This window comes from Adiantum capillus-veneris, chromosome 8 (genome assembly GCF_014529385.1).
Source record: "Adiantum capillus-veneris isolate H3 chromosome 8, ASM1452938v2, whole genome shotgun sequence".
Taxonomy (NCBI): Eukaryota; Viridiplantae; Streptophyta; class Polypodiopsida; order Polypodiales; family Pteridaceae; genus Adiantum; species Adiantum capillus-veneris.
Window position 1 is genome coordinate 11,548,296 of NC_140938.1, and position 19,495 is coordinate 11,567,790.

Here is a 19,495-nt window from a genome sequence, read left to right on the forward strand (position 1 = left end):
GGAACTCCTTGCAGTTCTACATGCCTTAGACTCATGGAAGCACTATTTATTGGGGACTCCTTTCATTCTACGAAACGGATCACCAAAGTCTTAAGTACTTCATGACGCAGACCAAGCTCTCCAACAAACAAATGAGGTGGGCAAATTTTCTTTCGCAATTTCATTTTCATATTTCTCACATTGTTGGCAAGCATAATCAAGTAGCTGATGCACTCTCAAGACGGCAGAGAGTGAATGCGGTTTTTATAGCAACTCACAATGATCTATCTTCTATGATAGATGAGTATGCTATTGATCCCAATTTTAGAGATGTGATTTCAGCCCTTGCACTAGGGAAGAAAGAGGAACCATTTACTTTACAAGATGGTTATCTTCTCTATGGCAATAGACTATGCGTTACTAGCTCACTACGTGAGAAAGTAATGTATGAATCTTATGCTCCTCCTTATGCAGGACATAGAGGGATTCAGTCTACCCTAAAGGGCATTGAAACATATTTCTATTGGCCTACCATGAAAGCAAACATACAAGAGTATGTTTCTAAATGTGTGGTATGCCAAAAGACGAAGTTTGATAGAGGGAAGCAACTTGGCTTGCTTCAACCTTTGCCAATCCCTAATTCACCATGGGAGTGAAGGAGTACGAGCGGAAGTGCGACACGAGAGAGAGTGCGAGAAGAAGAGCACGACGATATGGTGAACTCGCTCTACTGTAATGTGTAGAGCATAGTGAGTTCTTATTAGGTTTTAACAAAACAATATGTGTACATACCTGGCGGCCCGCCCACTTACCTGGGCGACCACATTGGGCTTTATACCCCAACAACCTCCCACTTAAAGTCCAATGTGGTACTTTAAGTGTGAGAGAAGCTACTATACAAGCTAATATACAAGAGATGTAGAGAAGTGATGTACTACCCTACACCTAACTGCTTGCGAAAATGCGCAAAGCTCTCTGAGGGAAGTCCTTTTGTAAGTAGATCAGCAGGATTTTCTGTGGTGTGAACTTTGACAAGATGAAGTTGCTTATCCTCGAGCATTTCCCTGATGAAATGATACTTCACATCCACATGCTTTGTCTTTGAGTGATAAACTTGATTGCGAGCCAATTGTATAGCACTTTGACTATCACAATATAACACAGGCATCTCTTCTTTGATTCCCAAATCTGTTACTAGTCAATTAAGCCAAATTGATTCTTTGCATGCCTCTAATGCTGCAACATATTCAGCCTCTGTAGTAGACTGAGTAACACAATCTTGTAATCTAGAACGCCATGATACTACTCCACCAGCCAATGTAAAGACATACCCTGACGTAGACCTTCGGTTGTCTAAGTCACCTGCATAATCTGAGTCTATAAAACCCTCTACACTTAGCTCCTGACTCCCATAGCATATACGCATACTCTTTGTAGCTTTCAGGTATCTCAATATTCCTTTCACTGCCTCCCAATGTTTCTTGCCTGGGTTTGACATGTATCGACTTACTACTCCCACTACAAATGCAATGTCTGGGCGAGTAGCAATCATGGCATACATCAAACTACCCACTGCAGACGCATATGGAATCTTATCCATTTCAGCTTGTTCTTCCTCAGACACAGGGCAATCTTGTTTTCTAAGTTTCACATATGGTGGCAATGGAACACTCAGTGCCTTTCCCTTCTCCATATTGAAACTTTGCAAAACCTTGTCAATATACTCTATTTGAGATAACCAAATCAACTTCTTTGATCTGTCTCTCTCAATGCGCATACCAAGTATATCACTTGCCTCACCCATGTCTTTCATGTCAAACGATTTTGCCATCTTTGACTTCAAAGCTGAAATTTCTTCCAAGTGCTTGCCAGCAATCAACATGTCATCCACATACAAAATAAGGCTCAGCCAACTACCATCCTTAGCCTTCTTTGTATATAGACAGTGATCGAACTCACTACGTTTGTAGCCTTGAGAAAGCATAAACTTGTGGAATTTATGGTACCATGCCCTCAGTGATTGTTTTAAGCCATAAAGACTCTTTAACAACTGGCATACCCAATCTTCCTTGCCTTTCTCAACAAACCCTTCTGGCTGCTACATGTAAATTTCCACATCTAAATCACCATGCAAGAATGTTGTCTTGACATCCATTTGGTGCAACAACAAATCTAATATGGCAACCAATGCAAGAAAGCATCTCAATGTAGTCATCTTGACCACCGGAGAGAAGACTTCATCAAAGTCAATGCCTTGTTCTTGCTTAAAGCCCTTGGCAACAAGCCTTGCTTTGTACTTTGGCTGACTATCATGAGCGGTGATCTTATACCTGTAAACCCATTTACAGGGTAGAGCCTTTTTGCCCCGTGGTAATTTAACTAGCTTCCATGTCTGGTTTTTATGCAGAGCTGTCATCTCTAACTGCATGGCCAATTGCCACTTCCCGGAGTCCTTCATTCGCACTGCTTCCTTGTAACATGAAGGCTCATTGCAATCAGTCAACATGACATAATTCATAGATGGAACAAACCTATCAGGAGGTCGTGTGACACGTCCAGATCTACGCACAATAGGTGGCTCAGGCTCAGCCACAACATGTGGTTCCACTCTATCTTGTCCTTGCTCCTCTTGAGCCCTGACATTTTGTCTTGCACGTGCAGGTCGATCTTCTTGGAAGACAACTCTTCTAATCTCCTCAACCCTCTCTGGTTTAGAGTGATATTTGGATTCATTAAAGTGAACATCATTGCTGCGGACAACCTTTCTGGATTCGGGATCCCAAAGTCTGTACCCCATCTCACCAGAATTACCATAGCCTAGAAAGATGCACTTTCTACTCTTTGGCTCAAGTTTGTTCCTAAATTCCTTTGCAACGTGAGTATATGCCTCATAGCCAAAGACTCTGAGATGCTTGTATGAGGGCATTTTGCCTGACCATACCATCTCTGGCACTGAATCCTTTTGCAAAACCTTGCTAGGAGATCTATTTACAAGATGAACAGCTGTTGATACAGCTTCAGCCCAAAACCCATTTGGCAGCTGTGCATTAGACAACATACTTCTGACCTTCTCTTGTATGGTCCTATTCATCCTCTCAGCAACACCATTTTGAGGAGGATTGTAAGAAGCAGTAAGTTCACGTTTTATACCTTTTGACTCACAAAAGTCCTGAAAGGCCTTTGAAACATACTCTCCACCATTGTGAGTGCGTAAGCATTTAAGCTTCTTGCCACTCTGATTCTCCACAAGTGTCACAAACGTTTTGAAAACACTAAACGCTTCATCCTTGTGCTTGAGAAAGTAAACCCATACTTTCCTCGAGTAATCATCTATAAATGTCATAAAGTAAGAAGCTCCCCCTAGAGATAGGTTAGGCATAGGTCCACACAAATCACTATGAACAAGTGCCAACTGTGTATCTCTTCTACTGCTTCTATGCTTATGTGGCTGCTGTGTTTGCTTACCGTACAGACAATGTTCACAGAATTCAAAATCATTAAATGAAAAGCCATGCAAATAACCAGAACGAGACAAGATTTCCATTCCCTTCTTGGACATATATCCTAACCGGCTATGCCACAAAGAAACGTTCGGCTGTTCGGTTACATTGATTACATTTTTAGAGACATTTGATACATAAATCATGTAAAGTCCTCCAGACTTTACTCCATGTGCTACTGTCATAGAACCCTTGGATATCTTCCACATGTTCTGTCCAAAAGTGGTGACGTAGCCAGCATCATCAAGTAAACCTGTGCTGATCAAGCTCTTTGTAATTGCGGGAACATGTCTCACATTCTTCAGCGTGAAAGAAGAGCCATTCTGAAACTTCAATTGTACATCTCCAACACCTAAGATCTCACATGTCTGCCCATTGCCTAGCCGAACATGATCTTTAGTGGTCACATAAGAGGTAAACCACTCCTTGTTTGGAGACACATGAAGTGATGCCCCTGAGTCTATAATCCAGTCACTCAGTGCATTTCCATCAGATGCTGTAAGAAGAGCTGAGTCCATTGTATTCTTCAAGAAGTAGATGTCTCCTGACACTAGACTGTCATCCTCTGCAACAGTGTTTGTCACATTTATTTCTTGAATCTTCACTGAGGACTTGTTCTTCTCACCATGGTCTTCAGCTTTCTCTTTGCCTTTTTCTGCTTTCCATTCTCTGCAGTCTCTTTTCATGTGACCCTTCTTGCCACAATGGTAGCATTCTATGTCACTCTTGCCTTTAGGACTGCGGGACTTGCTACGAGACTGATTCCTCTTTCCACCTTTGTACTCTTCTTTGGTCCTTCCCCTGACAACTAAGGCTGTTCCTTTGCCTTTGTCCATTGTCTTTCTATTGGTTTCTTCAGTAAGCAGACTTCCTTCTACACCTGCTATGTTCAAACCATCTGGAGGTGCAGAATTACTCAAAGCTGTGCGAAAAGTGTCCCAACTTTCCGGCAATGTGATCGACAGGAACATAGCTCTAACAGGTTCATCAAACTTAACACCTTGAGCTGACAACTGACTATAGATTGTGTTGAGTTCATTCAGATGATTGGACATAGGTGTCCCTTCTTTCATCTTCAAGTCAACAAGCTTCTTAAGCCAGTATACCTGTGAAGCTACACTCTGCTTCTCATAAAGATCACTCAGCTTTAACCATGCTTGATAAGCCGACATCTCGTCTGCTACATTGATGTATACGCTTTCTGCCAAAGTCAGCATAATGGTAGAAAGTGCCAATTCATCCATTTCGCTCCATTCAGCTTCGTCCATATCTTCTGGTTTTATCCCCTTGAGCTTTATAGGTTTTATCTGCTTCTTTTGTACCAACACGTGCCAAATCTGCTTCTTCCACAATGGGAAATTGGTTCCATCCAGCTTCTTGATATTGTAAAGAGCAGTGTCCTGTGATCCAGCCATAGCTACGCTTCACAGTAGTTTACTTTCCTGGGAAAAATTCGGCAGAGTTTCCCCTGTAAACTGACCTCTGAACCAATATCAACCTGTCAAATGAACCAAGAAAGCTTCAGATTCTGCAGAAATTTTGGCAGAGCCTCCTTTGTAAAATGGCTCTGGTGTACTAAAACAGACCAAAAAACAGCTCAAAAAACACTGTCTCTCTGACACTGTAAGCTGCGGGTAAACCTGTCCTGCACCTGTACTGTCTCTCACTGTCCTGTCACTGTCCTGTAAGCATAGAATGTGACAATGCCTCAACGGAAGTAAAGAAAAGATGAAATCCCAACTGTCTAACTCACAATCAATACATCCTAGCTGCCTATCTTTGGGTGCTCGAGGGATCGCTCCAAGACCTGTATCACCGAAAGGATCTCAACATTCAAGAATCCCCCAACTCAATAAAACCTCACTCGACCCTCAACAAAGGCTGCAGTAAATCTGACAGTACATAGACTTCCCACAAAGTCATACATCCACAAATTTCCCACTATATGCTGTAACCGCTGCGGCGGTTGTTTGCTGCGTGACTCACAGCCAGCAAACCCTCAACAGACATACATCATCTCTGACAATACATCCCATGTGGAAGTACCTGCAATGTCAGGATGAAATCTGGAATATTGTGCGCTCCTTGCCGCACTGTCGAAGCAAGGGACTTGCCAATACACCGTATGCGAGCCACAAACGGCTCCAAGCACACAACAAGCCTAAACTAGCAAGCTCAAGAAAACAAAGGGTGTGTCACTCACCGCTCTACGCTCGCCTTTGTGGTGGATTCCTCGCCGCGATGAAGAAGAAGCTGCAGTCGTGCCGCGCTCAACCGCTTCGCCGCCGTCGTGCCTTCGTAATGCTCGATCGCACACACACTCTCCCTCTCTCTCTCTCTCTCTCTCTCACACACACACAAGGAGGTGAAGAAGAAGAAGATGGAGATGGAGCAAGAGCACTCTTCAATTGCACAAATGAGAGAATGAGTAAAAATTAGGTTTAGTTGGCTTTTATAGGAGCTCACCCCATTCACACTTGGGCGCCCATGCTTAACCAACTAATCCCTTGAATGTCCAAGTTAAAGTGCGCCTCTCATCGGCGATCACTCTACCTTTCCCTATTGGACCGACAAGCCCGGTACCTGACTCTACCAAATACATAATACACGTCCATCGTAGGTGATGGGTGTCCGTGTGCCGTGAGGGTTAACATGCCCCCCTTCCTGATGTAGATTCCGTCCTCGGAAGCTATTGAGTTGAAGCTGGGTCGTCGAGGTGGAAGAGCATTTGAGATGAATGTCCTTAGCCTTCTTTAGTCACTGCAAAATCAAACAACATTGGCACAGTAATTGCATTCTCTTAAAAAACATATGCAGATTTAGGTAGACAAATTGATTGGTCAAAGAATTTCAAACAATTTGTCAGCAATGAACATTAAATTTCAATGTAATCAAATGCATAAACAGATGTAAAGGGAAAAAATTAAACAAGTCCGGGGTCGCTAATTTGACGGTCGAAAGGCACTAGAGATCGAATATTAATACCATGGGTAAGCTTCTTAACTTTCTGTGGTCAATTAAGTTGTTTAATCGCGAGAGCCAAGTATTCATGTTCGAGGGCTGACTAGAGGCTATTTCTAGAAAACCTTGTAGTTAAGCTACCATAAAAGGAATTTCTCATGAAATCATCGCCTGGCTGATTACTTTTTCTTAAACCCCCCAAGGTCTTTTCACAGTGATTCAATTATGATGTGTGTGCTTATTTTGTATGCCTTGGGTTTTTTGCTTTTCAAGGAAAAGCGCCCACACTGGGAACCTCTAGGGCTCTAGTACCATAGGCAATACATGTGAGTGAAGTACCAAATCAAGCTGAGATTTCTCTTCCAGCTTAAAATTTTACATTGTGGCACTTTGATTTTTTGTTTGTTCATTTTCAGCATTTTAATTTTGTAACTTTGGGGGGTCATATAACACTGTTACCCTCCCCAGGCTCATCACATTAGTAAACTCCCTTTATAATACTTAAGCTAAAGGTCGATAGGGTTAAGCCCACTAGAAAGCCCTAGAAAGCCCTAGTACATTTCATACAATGCTGCCTAAATCGGATTAAGAACCTAAGTAACCATTGCTTATTAGGAAGGCATTCCCCATGGTATTAAGAGAAGATTTCTAATACCTAGCTTGGTCAAACTAGCTTAGTCGGACTGCTTGATTTTTACACCTAAACAAGTGATTATGACAAAACACTACATTGAATTAAATGTTTGATACTAAGCCAATGCGCTGAATATTATGCTACCAATCACAATCAAAGCAGACAAACATGGATGCAAAAAAGATAAGGGCAATGCTAATGGACAAGAAACACCTGTTTGTGTTGATGGTCGCGCTTGATTTGAAGGTTCCATGAAGGTCCAAATACTATCAATAGCAACACGCTCCTGTACACACTAGGAAACAAAAGGAATACCTCCAGGAGGCACATCAGTGGGAAAAATTAAAACTCCTAAAAAACAAACTCAAAACACCATCTAGACCCCTAACCTACCTATCTGTCACCCCTTTTAGAATCAAGGAAAGAGGATATTATATAAACCGGGTGGCCACCCTAAGGCTAGGCCTCTATCCTCATCATCTAGATAAATAAAATCGTTGTCCGTGAGGCCATAGTCTTCCTCGGTCTCTATTAGTTCCTCTTCATCATCCTCTTGTGCAAGCATGCTAATCAAGAACCTCGTGATGCATGGATACTCATCTTGTGCAAAAGAATAAGCATGTGCCATTGGAGACACATTCGCCACTGGGTAGGGATCACTAGTTAGCCATAGACGTATCAGCCATTCTAACTCCTCGAAATTTCTCTCACATGCAAGGCTCTCTATCAAATCCCATTCGCAAGAAAGTATAGGGTAGCATACGTAGAACACTTGTTGAAAAGACAAGGGGTACCTTTCATCAAAAATAGAAGTGCATGCCTCTGGTGAAGTAGCCATTTCTGACAAGACAGATAGATTTGGTTAGGCCTTTAAAACATAAGAGTTGTTTTTGTGTGTTGCTTGACTTGACACGGTGAATTTGGACTTATATGTAAGATCTGATAGGGTGCTCTCTCATTGCTAGGCGCTCTTGCTCTTTACTATTTTTGTTTTTTTGTGAGTATAAGGCTATATATATACATTCCCTAAGATCGGAGATTGAGAGGTCAGGGAAAAAGGTTGAGAGGGAAACAAATGAATGATGACTATCAGCAAACACTCCCCCCTTCCTTGGGTAGATCATACCGTTTGAAATGAGCTTGTCACCCTTTGAAACCAATTGTTCCAGTTGGTAATAGGTGAGGATTTTTGCCAGTAGTTTTCTATTACCCTAGATGCCTTGTCAAGTTGCAAGGGTGGTAAGGTACTCTCCCAGGATTTTATTTGCAACGTTGTTGTAGGTGGTGAACTTACCCCGGAAGGTGCAAACTCTTTCGTGCTTGGATGGATATGTACAGTGGTAGGTGGAGGTTGTGTCGAAGCTTCTATTTGCGTAGAGGAACTACATGAAGAGCAAGAAGCTTCATTTGATTTCCCTGTTCCTGAGCTAGGTGGAACAAATCGTTCTTTCTTTGGTACCCAAACTAGCTCTAGAACGGGTGTGTAACATTCCATGATTTTTTCCTTTCCGCGATTTTCAATTTGTTTTGGAGCCACAGGATTGGGTTTACATGGGCCAGGTGACAGGTAAGAGTACACTTTACGTTTGGGCACCCAGATTTGATCATTTCCTTCATAGTATCCTTGGGCTTCCAATAGTCGTTTAGGAATCCAACGCAACGTTTCTTTACTTTTCTTGGAGTGAGTGGTACGGTTCTTACTAGGTTTCCGTTTTTTTGCATCAACCATGCTCACTACAGAGGTTTTAGGGACCCACTTGTATGTTTTCTCTGTTATATTAGGATGGTTCTTGTGTGTCTCAAGCTTTCTTTCAACTACATCAGTTGAAGCTCTAGAGAGTCGGGCTATGGGGACGTATGGTTCAACCTCCTAGACATGCAATGTCTTGGGTTTTATTTCCTTGGGCAATATCTCAGGGACTATGGCTTGAGTGGTAGGGCTAAGAGTTGGTTTTTGCGTTGTAACACCCCCAGTCCCCCAATCAATAGTGCATTTGGTGGCTATCATCCACGTGCGGCCTAGGTTTATATTACCCTCCATAGTTCCAGTAGGCATGACCAAAAAGTCTTGAGCTACCACCCCATTGTCATAACTGACAGAAGTGTGCCAGATTCCAAAAACCGTAGTTTTTTTCTTGTTGACACCCTTGACTTGGATAATACTCTCAGATAGAGGTGGCTTCCCTAACTGACACCACACCCCATAGGATAGCAGATTGTATTTAGCACCCGTGTCCAATAAGGCGTTATATAGCACTTTTCCATAGGCACTATTTAACTCAATGGGGTATCGTAGAGGTGTGTCAGAGTCCAACCCATCCTCTTTGTGTGCTTCATTTGCATCAGGTTCCGAGCGAGTAGCACTACCTAATGTTTCCATGAAACGGCTAAACATACTAGTACTAGGCTGTGGAGCTTCGCGAGGTGCATGGCCTTCTCTCTCAGTGTTTTGGGTAGGGTATGCTTCCATGATTTCTGAGTCGGAGGAGGAATCACTAGCGGCTATTTTAGGGTCTTGGGTGGTGCTACCTTGTGTCCTCGCTGAGGGTCTAGAGCCTATCGTGGATGGGTAATGGGTGTCCGTATGAACAGAGGCACCCTCAATATGCTCGTGTTCTAGCACCCGCCCAGAGCGTAAGTGCATGTGCTTTTGATACCCTAAGGTGTCAAAAAACTGCTCTAGGAGGCCTTGTGACTAGTTTTTAGCGTGTTTTTTGTTTGTTTTTTTTTTGCTAGATTTTTTAGAGCGTGTCGTGAAATGGGCCGTGTGATAGCTCGAAACGAGCGTATCGGTCAGAGGGTCGTGCCGTGCTTTACAGCCCTCCGTTTGGTCACTCTATGCCCTCGGAATCCCTAAAACTGTCAATTTCTAGTAGGGAACTAGGCCTAAACTAGAAAGTCTAAGGGTGCAAGTGGGAAGAGAAAGGAGGAGAGTGGAGGACTTGTCCCACATGCTCTCATTCTCTCTTGAGGGAGTAGGGTATATATATAAGAGTGAGTCTAGTATATATCATAAGACTGAGGACTGAGGCCTGGGCCTGGGCTTGGGCTTGGGCTTGGGCAAATGATCTCGATCCCGATCTATCTTTTGTACAAACCAACCCGATCCCGATCCCGATCTATCTTTTGCAGAAATTGCAGAAAATTGACAGAAATGCAGAAAATTGCAGAAATTGAAAACGCCGAACTTGAAAACGCAGAAATTGCAGAAATTGAAAAAACGCAGACAATAGCAGAAATTGAAACTTGACAGCAAATGCAGAAAACGCAAAAAACAGAAATCTCCACACACCCCTTCCCTGCCTTTCCTACGATACAAATTGCACCACAAGGAAGCGTAAAGTGCTAACCGAGCTTAGTGTAGGGCATATCCCCGGCAGCGGCGCCAAAAATGTGCGCTCCTTGCCGCACTGTCGAAGCAAGGGACTTGCCAATACACCGTATGCGAGCCACAAACGGCTCCAAGCACACAACAAGCCTAAACTAGCAAGCTCAAGAAAACAAAGGGTGTGTCACTCACCGCTCTACGCTCGCCTTCGTGGTGGATTCCTCGCCGCGATGAAGAAGAAGCTGCAGTCGTGCCGCGCTCAACCGCTTCGCCGCCGTCGTGCCTTCGTAATGCTCGATCGCACACACACTCTCCCTCTCTCTCTCTCTCTCTCACACACACACACAAGGAGGTGAAGAAGAAGAAGATGGAGATGGAGCAAGAGCACTCTTCAATTGCACAAATGAGAGAATGAGTAAAAATTAGGTTTAGTTGGCTTTTATAGGAGCTCACCCCATTCACACTTGGGCGCCCATGCTTAACCAACTAATCCCTTGAATGTCCAAGTTAAAGTGCGCCTCTCATCGGCGATCACTCTACCTTTCCCTATTGGACCGACAAGCCCGGTACCTGACTCTACCAAATACATAATACACGTCTATCGTAGGTGATGGGTGTCCGTGTGCCGTGAGGGTTAACAAATATCAAGCAGCAAACACAAGCTACCTGATGAACTAGTGGATGTCGCCTACAGTCTGTGTGTAGATACGCCCGTGTCGTATGTGACACGCCTCCAAGAACTATGAGCCGTCCTTCAATGTGTAGACAGCCACAAATCAACACTCTGGGAGCGTCGATATCCTCAGCACCTGCAGTCGTAGGCCGAAAACCCCAAATTTGCAGAGTCGGATCTGCACCCGTCGAGACCACGTAGTCGAAAATGACCTACGCAGACCTTTGTCGAAGCTGAACGGTGGCCGAGATGACCTCAGAATGAAATTCTGACAACACCAAGCCCTTCAGGCCTTCCCACGAGATTTGGGGCCGTGTCTTCGCCTGTCGAATTTCACTCCAATCTGAGTCGGTGACTCTAGCCTCCTGCAGTGCTGCCCCGAGCCTCGATCTGAGCTCTGATACCAGTTGAAGGAGTACGAGCGGAAGTGCGACACGAGAGAGAGTGCGAGAAGAAGAGCACGACGATATGGTGAACTCGCTCTACTGTAATGTGTAGAGCATAGTGAGTTCTTATTAGGTTTTAACAAAAGAATATGTGTACATACCTGGCGGCCCGCCCACTTACCTGGGCGACCACATTGGGCTTTATACCCCAACAGGGAGAGCATATCCATGGATTTTATCTTTGGATTGCCTAACTCTATCCATGGGAATACGGGAATATGGACGATAGTAGACAGGTTCAGTAAACAAGCTCATTTTATACCTGTCAAAAAGACTATCAAAGCCCATCAAATGGCAACCCTCTTCATTTCACAAATCTTCAAGTACCATGGCTTGCCAATGTCCATAGTGTCAAATAGAGATCCTAGAATGACCAGTAATTTCTGGAAGGGTCTCTTTGAGAATTTAGGAACAAGGCTAAACTTCTCTTGGCCTATCACCGCAAACGGATGGCCAAAGTGAAATAGCTAACCTAACAATTCTCAATCAACTAAAAGCCTATGTAACGGAATTAGATCAAAGATCCCAATGGGAGAAGTGCTTACCCTTAGTGGAGTATGCATACAATAGCACTATACATGCTTCCACCGGAAAAGCACTTTTTGAGGTAATTGAGGGAAGATCAAAAAGTCCCTTGCTACTTAAGATACATGGGAAGATCTTCGCTGCAAATGAGTATAGCCGAGACCTACAAGAATCTTATCAAAAGATTAAGGATGCTATCTCTATCTCACAGCAAAGGCAAAAGGTTGCCGCTTACAAGCATAGAAGAGCCCAAGCCTTTAAAGGAAATGATTGGGTCTTACTCAAATTTCCCAAGGCTCGATTAAGGCACATGACGGGCAAGAATCCTACGGGACACCAAAAGTACTATGCTAAATTAGCAAAAAGGTACTATGGTCCCTTTCAGATTCTTAGGAAAATCAATGAGATGGCCTATCAACTCAAGTTGCCCAACCATTGGCTCATACACAATGCTTTCCATGTGAGCTTACTAAAGCCTTACAAAGGAGAGCCACCTCAAGAACCAACTATTGAAGACCCACCAGAGATCGAGGACCAAGAAGAGGTGCTGTAGCCCGAGTCCACTCTCTGACATGAAGACAAGGTACTAAGAGGCGGTAAGACTATCCGAAGATATCTTATTAACTTTAAGAATTATCCTTTTGAAGATGCTAGATGGATGCAAGGCATACAATTAAAGGATAACCTAAACCTTGTCAATGCTTACAATGCTTTCCTAGAGTAAGCAAATGTATAAATGGTTAAAATGAACAAAGTTTTTGTCTTATAAGACTCTCTTTTTCTTTATTGTGCACAAAAATGAAGTAGTATGCATGCTTAGATCAAGTTTGCAGAGACAACGTCTCCCGAACGCCAAGTAGAGCTTGTCACTCTACTATGGAAGATGATAGGACTAATGTGCAGACATGCTTGCGGCAGCCTCAAGCTCTCAAGCGCCAAATGGACTAGTCATCCATTGTGGAATGATGTCGTAGGGTAACATATGGATCCTCTACCCGCTAGGAAAAAGGACTAATGAATATGCTTTATCCTCTCTACCCCATAATCAAGGACGACTATGATTTAAAGAGAGAGGTAATGTCATAATAATCAATATCTAATTCTCCTAAATGATTTTCTCATGTTAAACTGATTATTTAATATGGGGAAGTGCCAGGGGAGAAAAAAGCTAGAATATTGGTTAAGCTAGCAGACTGGCCACAGTAGGGATCCAAAGGGGGGGCCATCTGCAAAAGATCAATGTGCAACAATGGGCTTAAAAGACCCTAAGGTTCAGCCCATTAAGACTTCCAAAATGCTAAGGTTCCAAAATTCAAAGGTTGTGTTCAAAGGCCAAACACTAGGGAAATTGGATGCTTAGTGTGTCTCACAAAAAGTCTTTGTCAATCCCTACATAGGAGGGGGCGAGCCTTGCAAGTAGGGGATGAGAGAGAAACACACACACACACACACACACAAGCTCCCTTTACACAAAGGGAATGAGGGACAGATGTCAACTCCCTAGCCCAGATGCCCACAAGGTGTACCCAATTCCTATTGGATGGCCTTGGAGGTGGACCAATGAGAATTAGGCTAGAGTAAATCTAGTTTAATTTAAAAACACTTAATAAAAGAACCAGTAAGAATTAAGCTCTCTAGAAGACTATTGGACAGTCTCCCAAGGGTACCAATGAGCATTCAACAGCCCAATGGATTGCCTGATTCCTATTGGCCAGGAGGCAAAGGGGTCCAATGAGAGTTTAGTTGAATTAAATAATTACCTAAAGCTCTCACAAAAGGGGAAAGGGGGACACATGTCAGAAGGCTATCACTTATGTTGCTTAATTACCATTGGCTAAGCTTAGGGAGGTCCAATAGGATGCTAGCAAGAGAAAATACCAAGAGGGGTCAACCAAGAGAGAGAGGGGCCTGATTTTTGCAAGGCATTATCACCTACACACTCACACTAGCTCATGTGTGAAGCAAAGAAGACTCTCTCTCCTTCTCAAGCTTTAATGGAAAGCTTACCACCTACTCCAAGCTTGTGAGAAGGGAGGCCTACACCAACAACTCTTGGCTTTGTGATGCAAATCCAACCAAGAGCCAAGCTTCAATGCATGTTCATCTCCTCTAACATGCTAATTGCTAAGCTAAGCTATGCTAATATGAGTGATTATGTGAGGAGATGTACATCTTTCTCGTAAGAATACTCCTTCTTCCTCTCAATCTATCACCATCTTCGAAGGTGTGTGAGGTCTTGGGTCTGAGACCGTGAGGGAATTGATGTTGTGTTTGATAAGTGTTTTGCTTAGTGCATGAAGTTTCCATCTTCATTGCACTAGCTAGTATTAAAGGAACACAAAGAATTGTATTGTAAAATGTCTCTGTTGATGGGAGAAACCATAATACAAAGCCTTTTGGAGAGGGGACCGGCTCCATGAAAATCCGGTCCTCAACTGTTGTCAATTGCTTAATTTCTCTCTCTTTTGAAGTATTTTTCCTGCTATCTATCTAGGTGTTATGCTTTTTGTTGCTCTCTCCACCCAAGCTCTCTTGTTATTCTCATTAGGAAGCTGTCCTTATGAAATGCTCACTATGTTCATGCTATTTTTTGCTACACACAAGTTACTAGACCATTAAATGTTACACGGACAAAGTCTTTGCTTTCATCCAACAATTCGATGTGGCGTTTGGAGATGAGGGCTTCACGGAGTCCCCTAAGCTACTCCATGTAGCTATGCATTTTCAAAAGTCCACCAGGCAATGGTGGTCTAGCCTACGGGCCAACGGTGAAGCTCCACGAACATGGAAAGCTTTAAGAGCTCCCATCATGAAGCAGTTTTTGGCCACCGATGCCAAAGACCAAGTACTCACCGAATGGCTAAGCTTGAAGCTCTCTCCCTACGAATCCATTTATAAATAAGTAGACAAGTTTTGGGACTTACATCTCACAGCCACTGTCTTAAAAGAGCAAAAAAAACAATCTTGTGCGGGCTTAACTGAAGAAATGGCGGAGTATGTCAACTCCCAAAGGCCATGCACCATATCTGCGGTTACAGACCATACTATGGTGGTTTCTCAAATCAATTTCCAAACAGGGGCTAAGAGAAATCTTAAGCCCACGAAAAACAAGGGTTCGAATGAGCCTAAGGGAAAGGACAATGTCCAAAAGTCTCCTAAGCGCAATTTCGATAACAACAAAGCCAAGGAGAAGGGAGTTTACAAAGGCAAAAACTAACTCTCTCTTGAAGAGCTTGAGCGTTATCGCAAGGATAACCGTTGTTTCAAGTGCGGTGATCAGGGCATGCGTACCGCGCTTGTCCCCAAAAGAACACCCACCATGAGCCTCCTAGAGCTACCTTGGTCAAAATCCAAGAAGAGGAAGCTCACCACAAAGGATCTCCTCTATGCCATGCTTAGGGAAAGGTAAGAGAACATGATGCTTTTATTCTCTTTGACCCTTGTTCTACTCACAATTTCATATCCACAGAGTTGGCCACCAAGCTAGGCATCCAAGCCTATGAGATGGGAGATGTCCTACCTACAGAGGTGCTTTCAAGGGGCAAGAAGCTTCACTCACTCCCTTAATTGGGAAATTGAGGCTCCATGTCTAAAGCTATGTGGACAAAGAGGACTTCTTTATCTCTCCTCTCAAGCGTGATGATGTAATCCTAGGGGCACCATGGTTTCATCGCATGGCTGCCAATGTTAAATTCCCTGAAAGGAGAATCTATTTTAGGTTCAGGGAAAAGATATGTACATAGATGCCAAAGACTCATGGGTAACACCATACCCATTGTACACATGCAAGCTTTCAAGAAGTCAATAAAGAGCTCTATTTCCGTGTACATGGTTTTTGTTAAAGATTCTCAAAATGAACCTAATGCTTTAGCAAAAGAAAATATAATTAATCAGAAGGAACTAGAGTTATCCAATTTTCTCAAGGGGTTTCAAGATGTTTTTATTGACAACATCCCTTGTGAACTACCTCCTAAACGAGGCAATGATGACCATGCAATTCAACTTCTCCCAGGAAGTTCACCGCCTAATAAACCTCCTTATAGAGTGTCTCAAGGTCAACAAGAGGAGATTATGTGGCAAGTGCATGAGTTAGTTGAGAAGGGCATGGTTAGGCCTAGCTCATCTCCATTTTGCTCAGCCGTGTTATTAGTGCCAAAGAAAGACGACACATATCGTATGTGTATCAACTATAGAGAACTTAATAGGATCACTATCAAAAATAGGTTTCCCGTTCCACGAGTAGAAGACCTATTTGATAAGCTACAAGGGTCGACCTACTTCAATAGGAATGACCTAAAAAGTGGCTACCATCAAATAAGGATAGTTGGTCAAGACATTGTAAAGACCGCATTTTCCACTACGTTTGGTCTTTACGAATACATTGTCATGCCTTTTGGCTAGACCAATGCACCAGCCACATTCAACCGCTTGATGGAGATGCTATTCAGGCCTCATCGAACCTTTATTGGAGTTTTCTTTGATGATTTTATCATCTACTCCAATTCACTAGACGAACACAAGCAACACCTCCAGGTAATATTTCAAGTCTTAAGAGAGAATAGACATTATATTAATCGAAAGAAAAGTGAGTTTTTCTTACAAGAGATTCAATATCTAGGTCACATTATCTCTCAAGATGGCATCCAAATGGATCCATCAAAGTTAGAGGTAGTAAAAGGATGGCCTAAACCAAGGAATCTTCATGAACTAAGAAGCTTTATAGGTATGTGTGCATACTATAGACGCTTCATAGAAACGTTCTCACAAATCACGGGACCATTACATGACCTAACAAAGAAAAATGTTAGGTGTACATGGTCTGCCAAGGAGAACAATGCTTTCAAAAAGCTTAAAGAAAAGCTTATCTCTCAACCTGTGTTTACACTGCCAAATCTATCAAAGCCATTTGAGGTCCAATGTGATGCTTGTGGTGATTGCCTTGGAGCTGTTTTGCTCCAAGAAGGGCACGCCATAGCCTATGAAAGTCAAAGGCTGGACCCTATTGAGCAAACTCTAGGCATATATGAAAAGGAACTCCTCGTAGTTCTACATGCCTTAGACTCATGGAAGCACTATTTATTGGGGACTCCTTCATTCTGCGCAAGCCTTAAGTACTTCATGACACAGACCAAGCTCTTGGACAAACAAATGAGGTGGGAAAATTTCCTTTCACAATTTCATTTTCATTAGAAGAAAAGTGGACTCACTTTTGGGCCTTTCAATTCTAGAGAGAGAGTGGCGCTCGACCAATGAGGAAGAGGCTTACGGTACATTGAGAATTGACATTTTGGAGCCAAGATCTTTTAGAAAAAAGGGAGAAAATATTATTTTTGTTCATCAAATTGCACAATTTCACGCTTTCAAGGCATAAATGCCATAAGTCGTACTAACTCTGTACCGATGAATTTCAGAACTTTCATTGAAGACTCTAGTATCTATGTTCCCGCCCAAATATTACTTTGAGTAGCTCTACTTCCCTCTCAAAACTTTCTTCCCTTTTTCATATTTGTGCTAGCTTTTCTGTGTATTCTAGTGCACACCATGACTACTTCTCAAAGGCCTAGCACTACCATTGACTTTGTTAGCATTTTTATTAGTTATACTACAGATGATCAAGCATGAATACCATCTCGAATAACTATCGGAAGTTGGGTACTACTGCAAACTAGGAGGAGGGAGAGGAGGCAACGCAATGATTTTGTGAAGGCTTCCAAGGGACAAGTTAAAGAGTTTAAAGTGTGTGCACAAAGCAAGCGGATGAAAGAGGTCCTCATACAACATGCTTCCAGCATGCAGACTTAAGGTTGCAAACATCTCCTCCAAGTTTTCCACGGCATCGACCCAACTGCAAGTTATTTTGAGCATCTCACTTAGTGCATGATTATATTCAAAGGTTAAGCGGTGGATATTATCTTTGGTATGTTTCAAATATTTATCCATCGAATAAGATGGACCGGCAACCAGTTGAGAGCATAGTTGGGATTTTTTATGCTTTCCATGCATTTATTGGTGAGCAAATGTACCGGGAAGACAACACAAGGAACTTGCAGCTAATGGAATATTCTTTTATGATATGTCATATTTGGAACCGATAACTTCCTTTGGTTGGGCATGTAGCTCCTTTGCCACTTCCATCCTTTGACAACAAGGATTGGTCTTTGCCAGCTTCGCAAACTAGTGAAAGCTTTAGGAATAGGTTGTTTCAAGATATACAAAAGTCCCTCAAGTATTCAATTGCCACAAAAATAGTTCGGCTCGTATTATTTATGCCTCTTGAAGTGTTTGTAGATTTCTTCTTTGATGAGCAAATAAGAACTACCACAACAATGTTCATTTGCAAGTCTGAGAGCTGTTTGGACATTTTAGATGATAATTGGGATAGGAAACAGTCACAGGGGAAAATCTGTATTTTGCAAAAGAAGTACATAATTTGCAAGTTTATTGTAAGCTCTCAAAATTTCATAGTGTCGTTTTACCATTTTAGATATCATCTTCTGAGTGGGCAACTTATTCCACTAGACCAAGATACAGAGTCTAGCCCTGAGAATAAACCTTTATTAATGGAGCTCTACTTTCGAGACATCCTACTTACTATGATGGAGACAATGTCAAGCACAACTCTTGCACAGCTCAGGGTAGATCTTACATGTGAAGAACTTCCACTTTTGCCGGAATTGTATGCATTCAGTCTGAACAATAGAAAGGTGCTTACTAAATTGATGAATTTTGATTGCCTTTAATACATTGAGACATAGAATCTAACTCTTTCTTCTTCTCAGATTCCAAGACGCAAGGAGAAAACAACATTGTGCAAGGAATCCCTCTCAAATACACTTCACTTAATTGCTTCCACTGGAAGCTAGGTCACATACATTGTGCACGCAATGAGCTTTGATGCCATGCAAACCATGATGTACTCTTCAAGATGACTAATACAGAGACATTTTGTGTCTCTCAAACAATGTTTAAAAAATGTACACTTTTCATTGTCTCAAAACTTTACAAATTGTGTTGTTTTTGTTAAGATGTATACAAAGAAAGGTAGTTATTGCTCCCTTCCCTTGATATTACTCCCCTGTCCTCTCCCCCGGTTGGTGCCATTGGTCCCCTGCCCTCTCCCTTGGTTGTTGCCACTGCTCCCCTGCCCTCTTCCCCGGTTGCTGCTTCTTCTCCCTTGGGGGACGCTGGTTTCAGGCATCCTTTCGCGTCGTTCAAAATCATGGGCATCTTCCATGGCTTCCCATGCATCTTGCACCTGTGAAACTTCCCTTTGTTCTTGCTCTTGCCGCTGAAATGTAGCCCATTCCTCTAATTCTGCAGTGTCCACATAATATTGATTGATTGCTTCTTGCATATTTCAAACCTCCTCTTGAGTCTGCTGGTAGCACTGCATCATTTCGTCAATGCGAGCCTATTCGAACTCCTCAGCTCTCGCGCTTTCCTCTCTTG

At 42.7% G+C, this 19,495-nt stretch overlaps 1 protein-coding gene across 1 annotated transcript; it reads left to right on the plus strand.

Moving 5' to 3' along the window:
• The first annotated feature begins 18,372 nt into the window (after positions 1-18,372).
• LOC147451672 (uncharacterized) lies at positions 18,373-18,909 on the plus strand. Its single transcript, XM_086518797.1, has 2 exons — positions 18,373-18,750; positions 18,826-18,909. The coding sequence occupies exons 1-2, from the start codon at positions 18,373-18,375 to the stop codon at positions 18,907-18,909; spliced, it is 462 nt and encodes a 153-aa protein (XP_086374923.1).
• Positions 18,910-19,495: the final 586 nt, after the last annotated feature.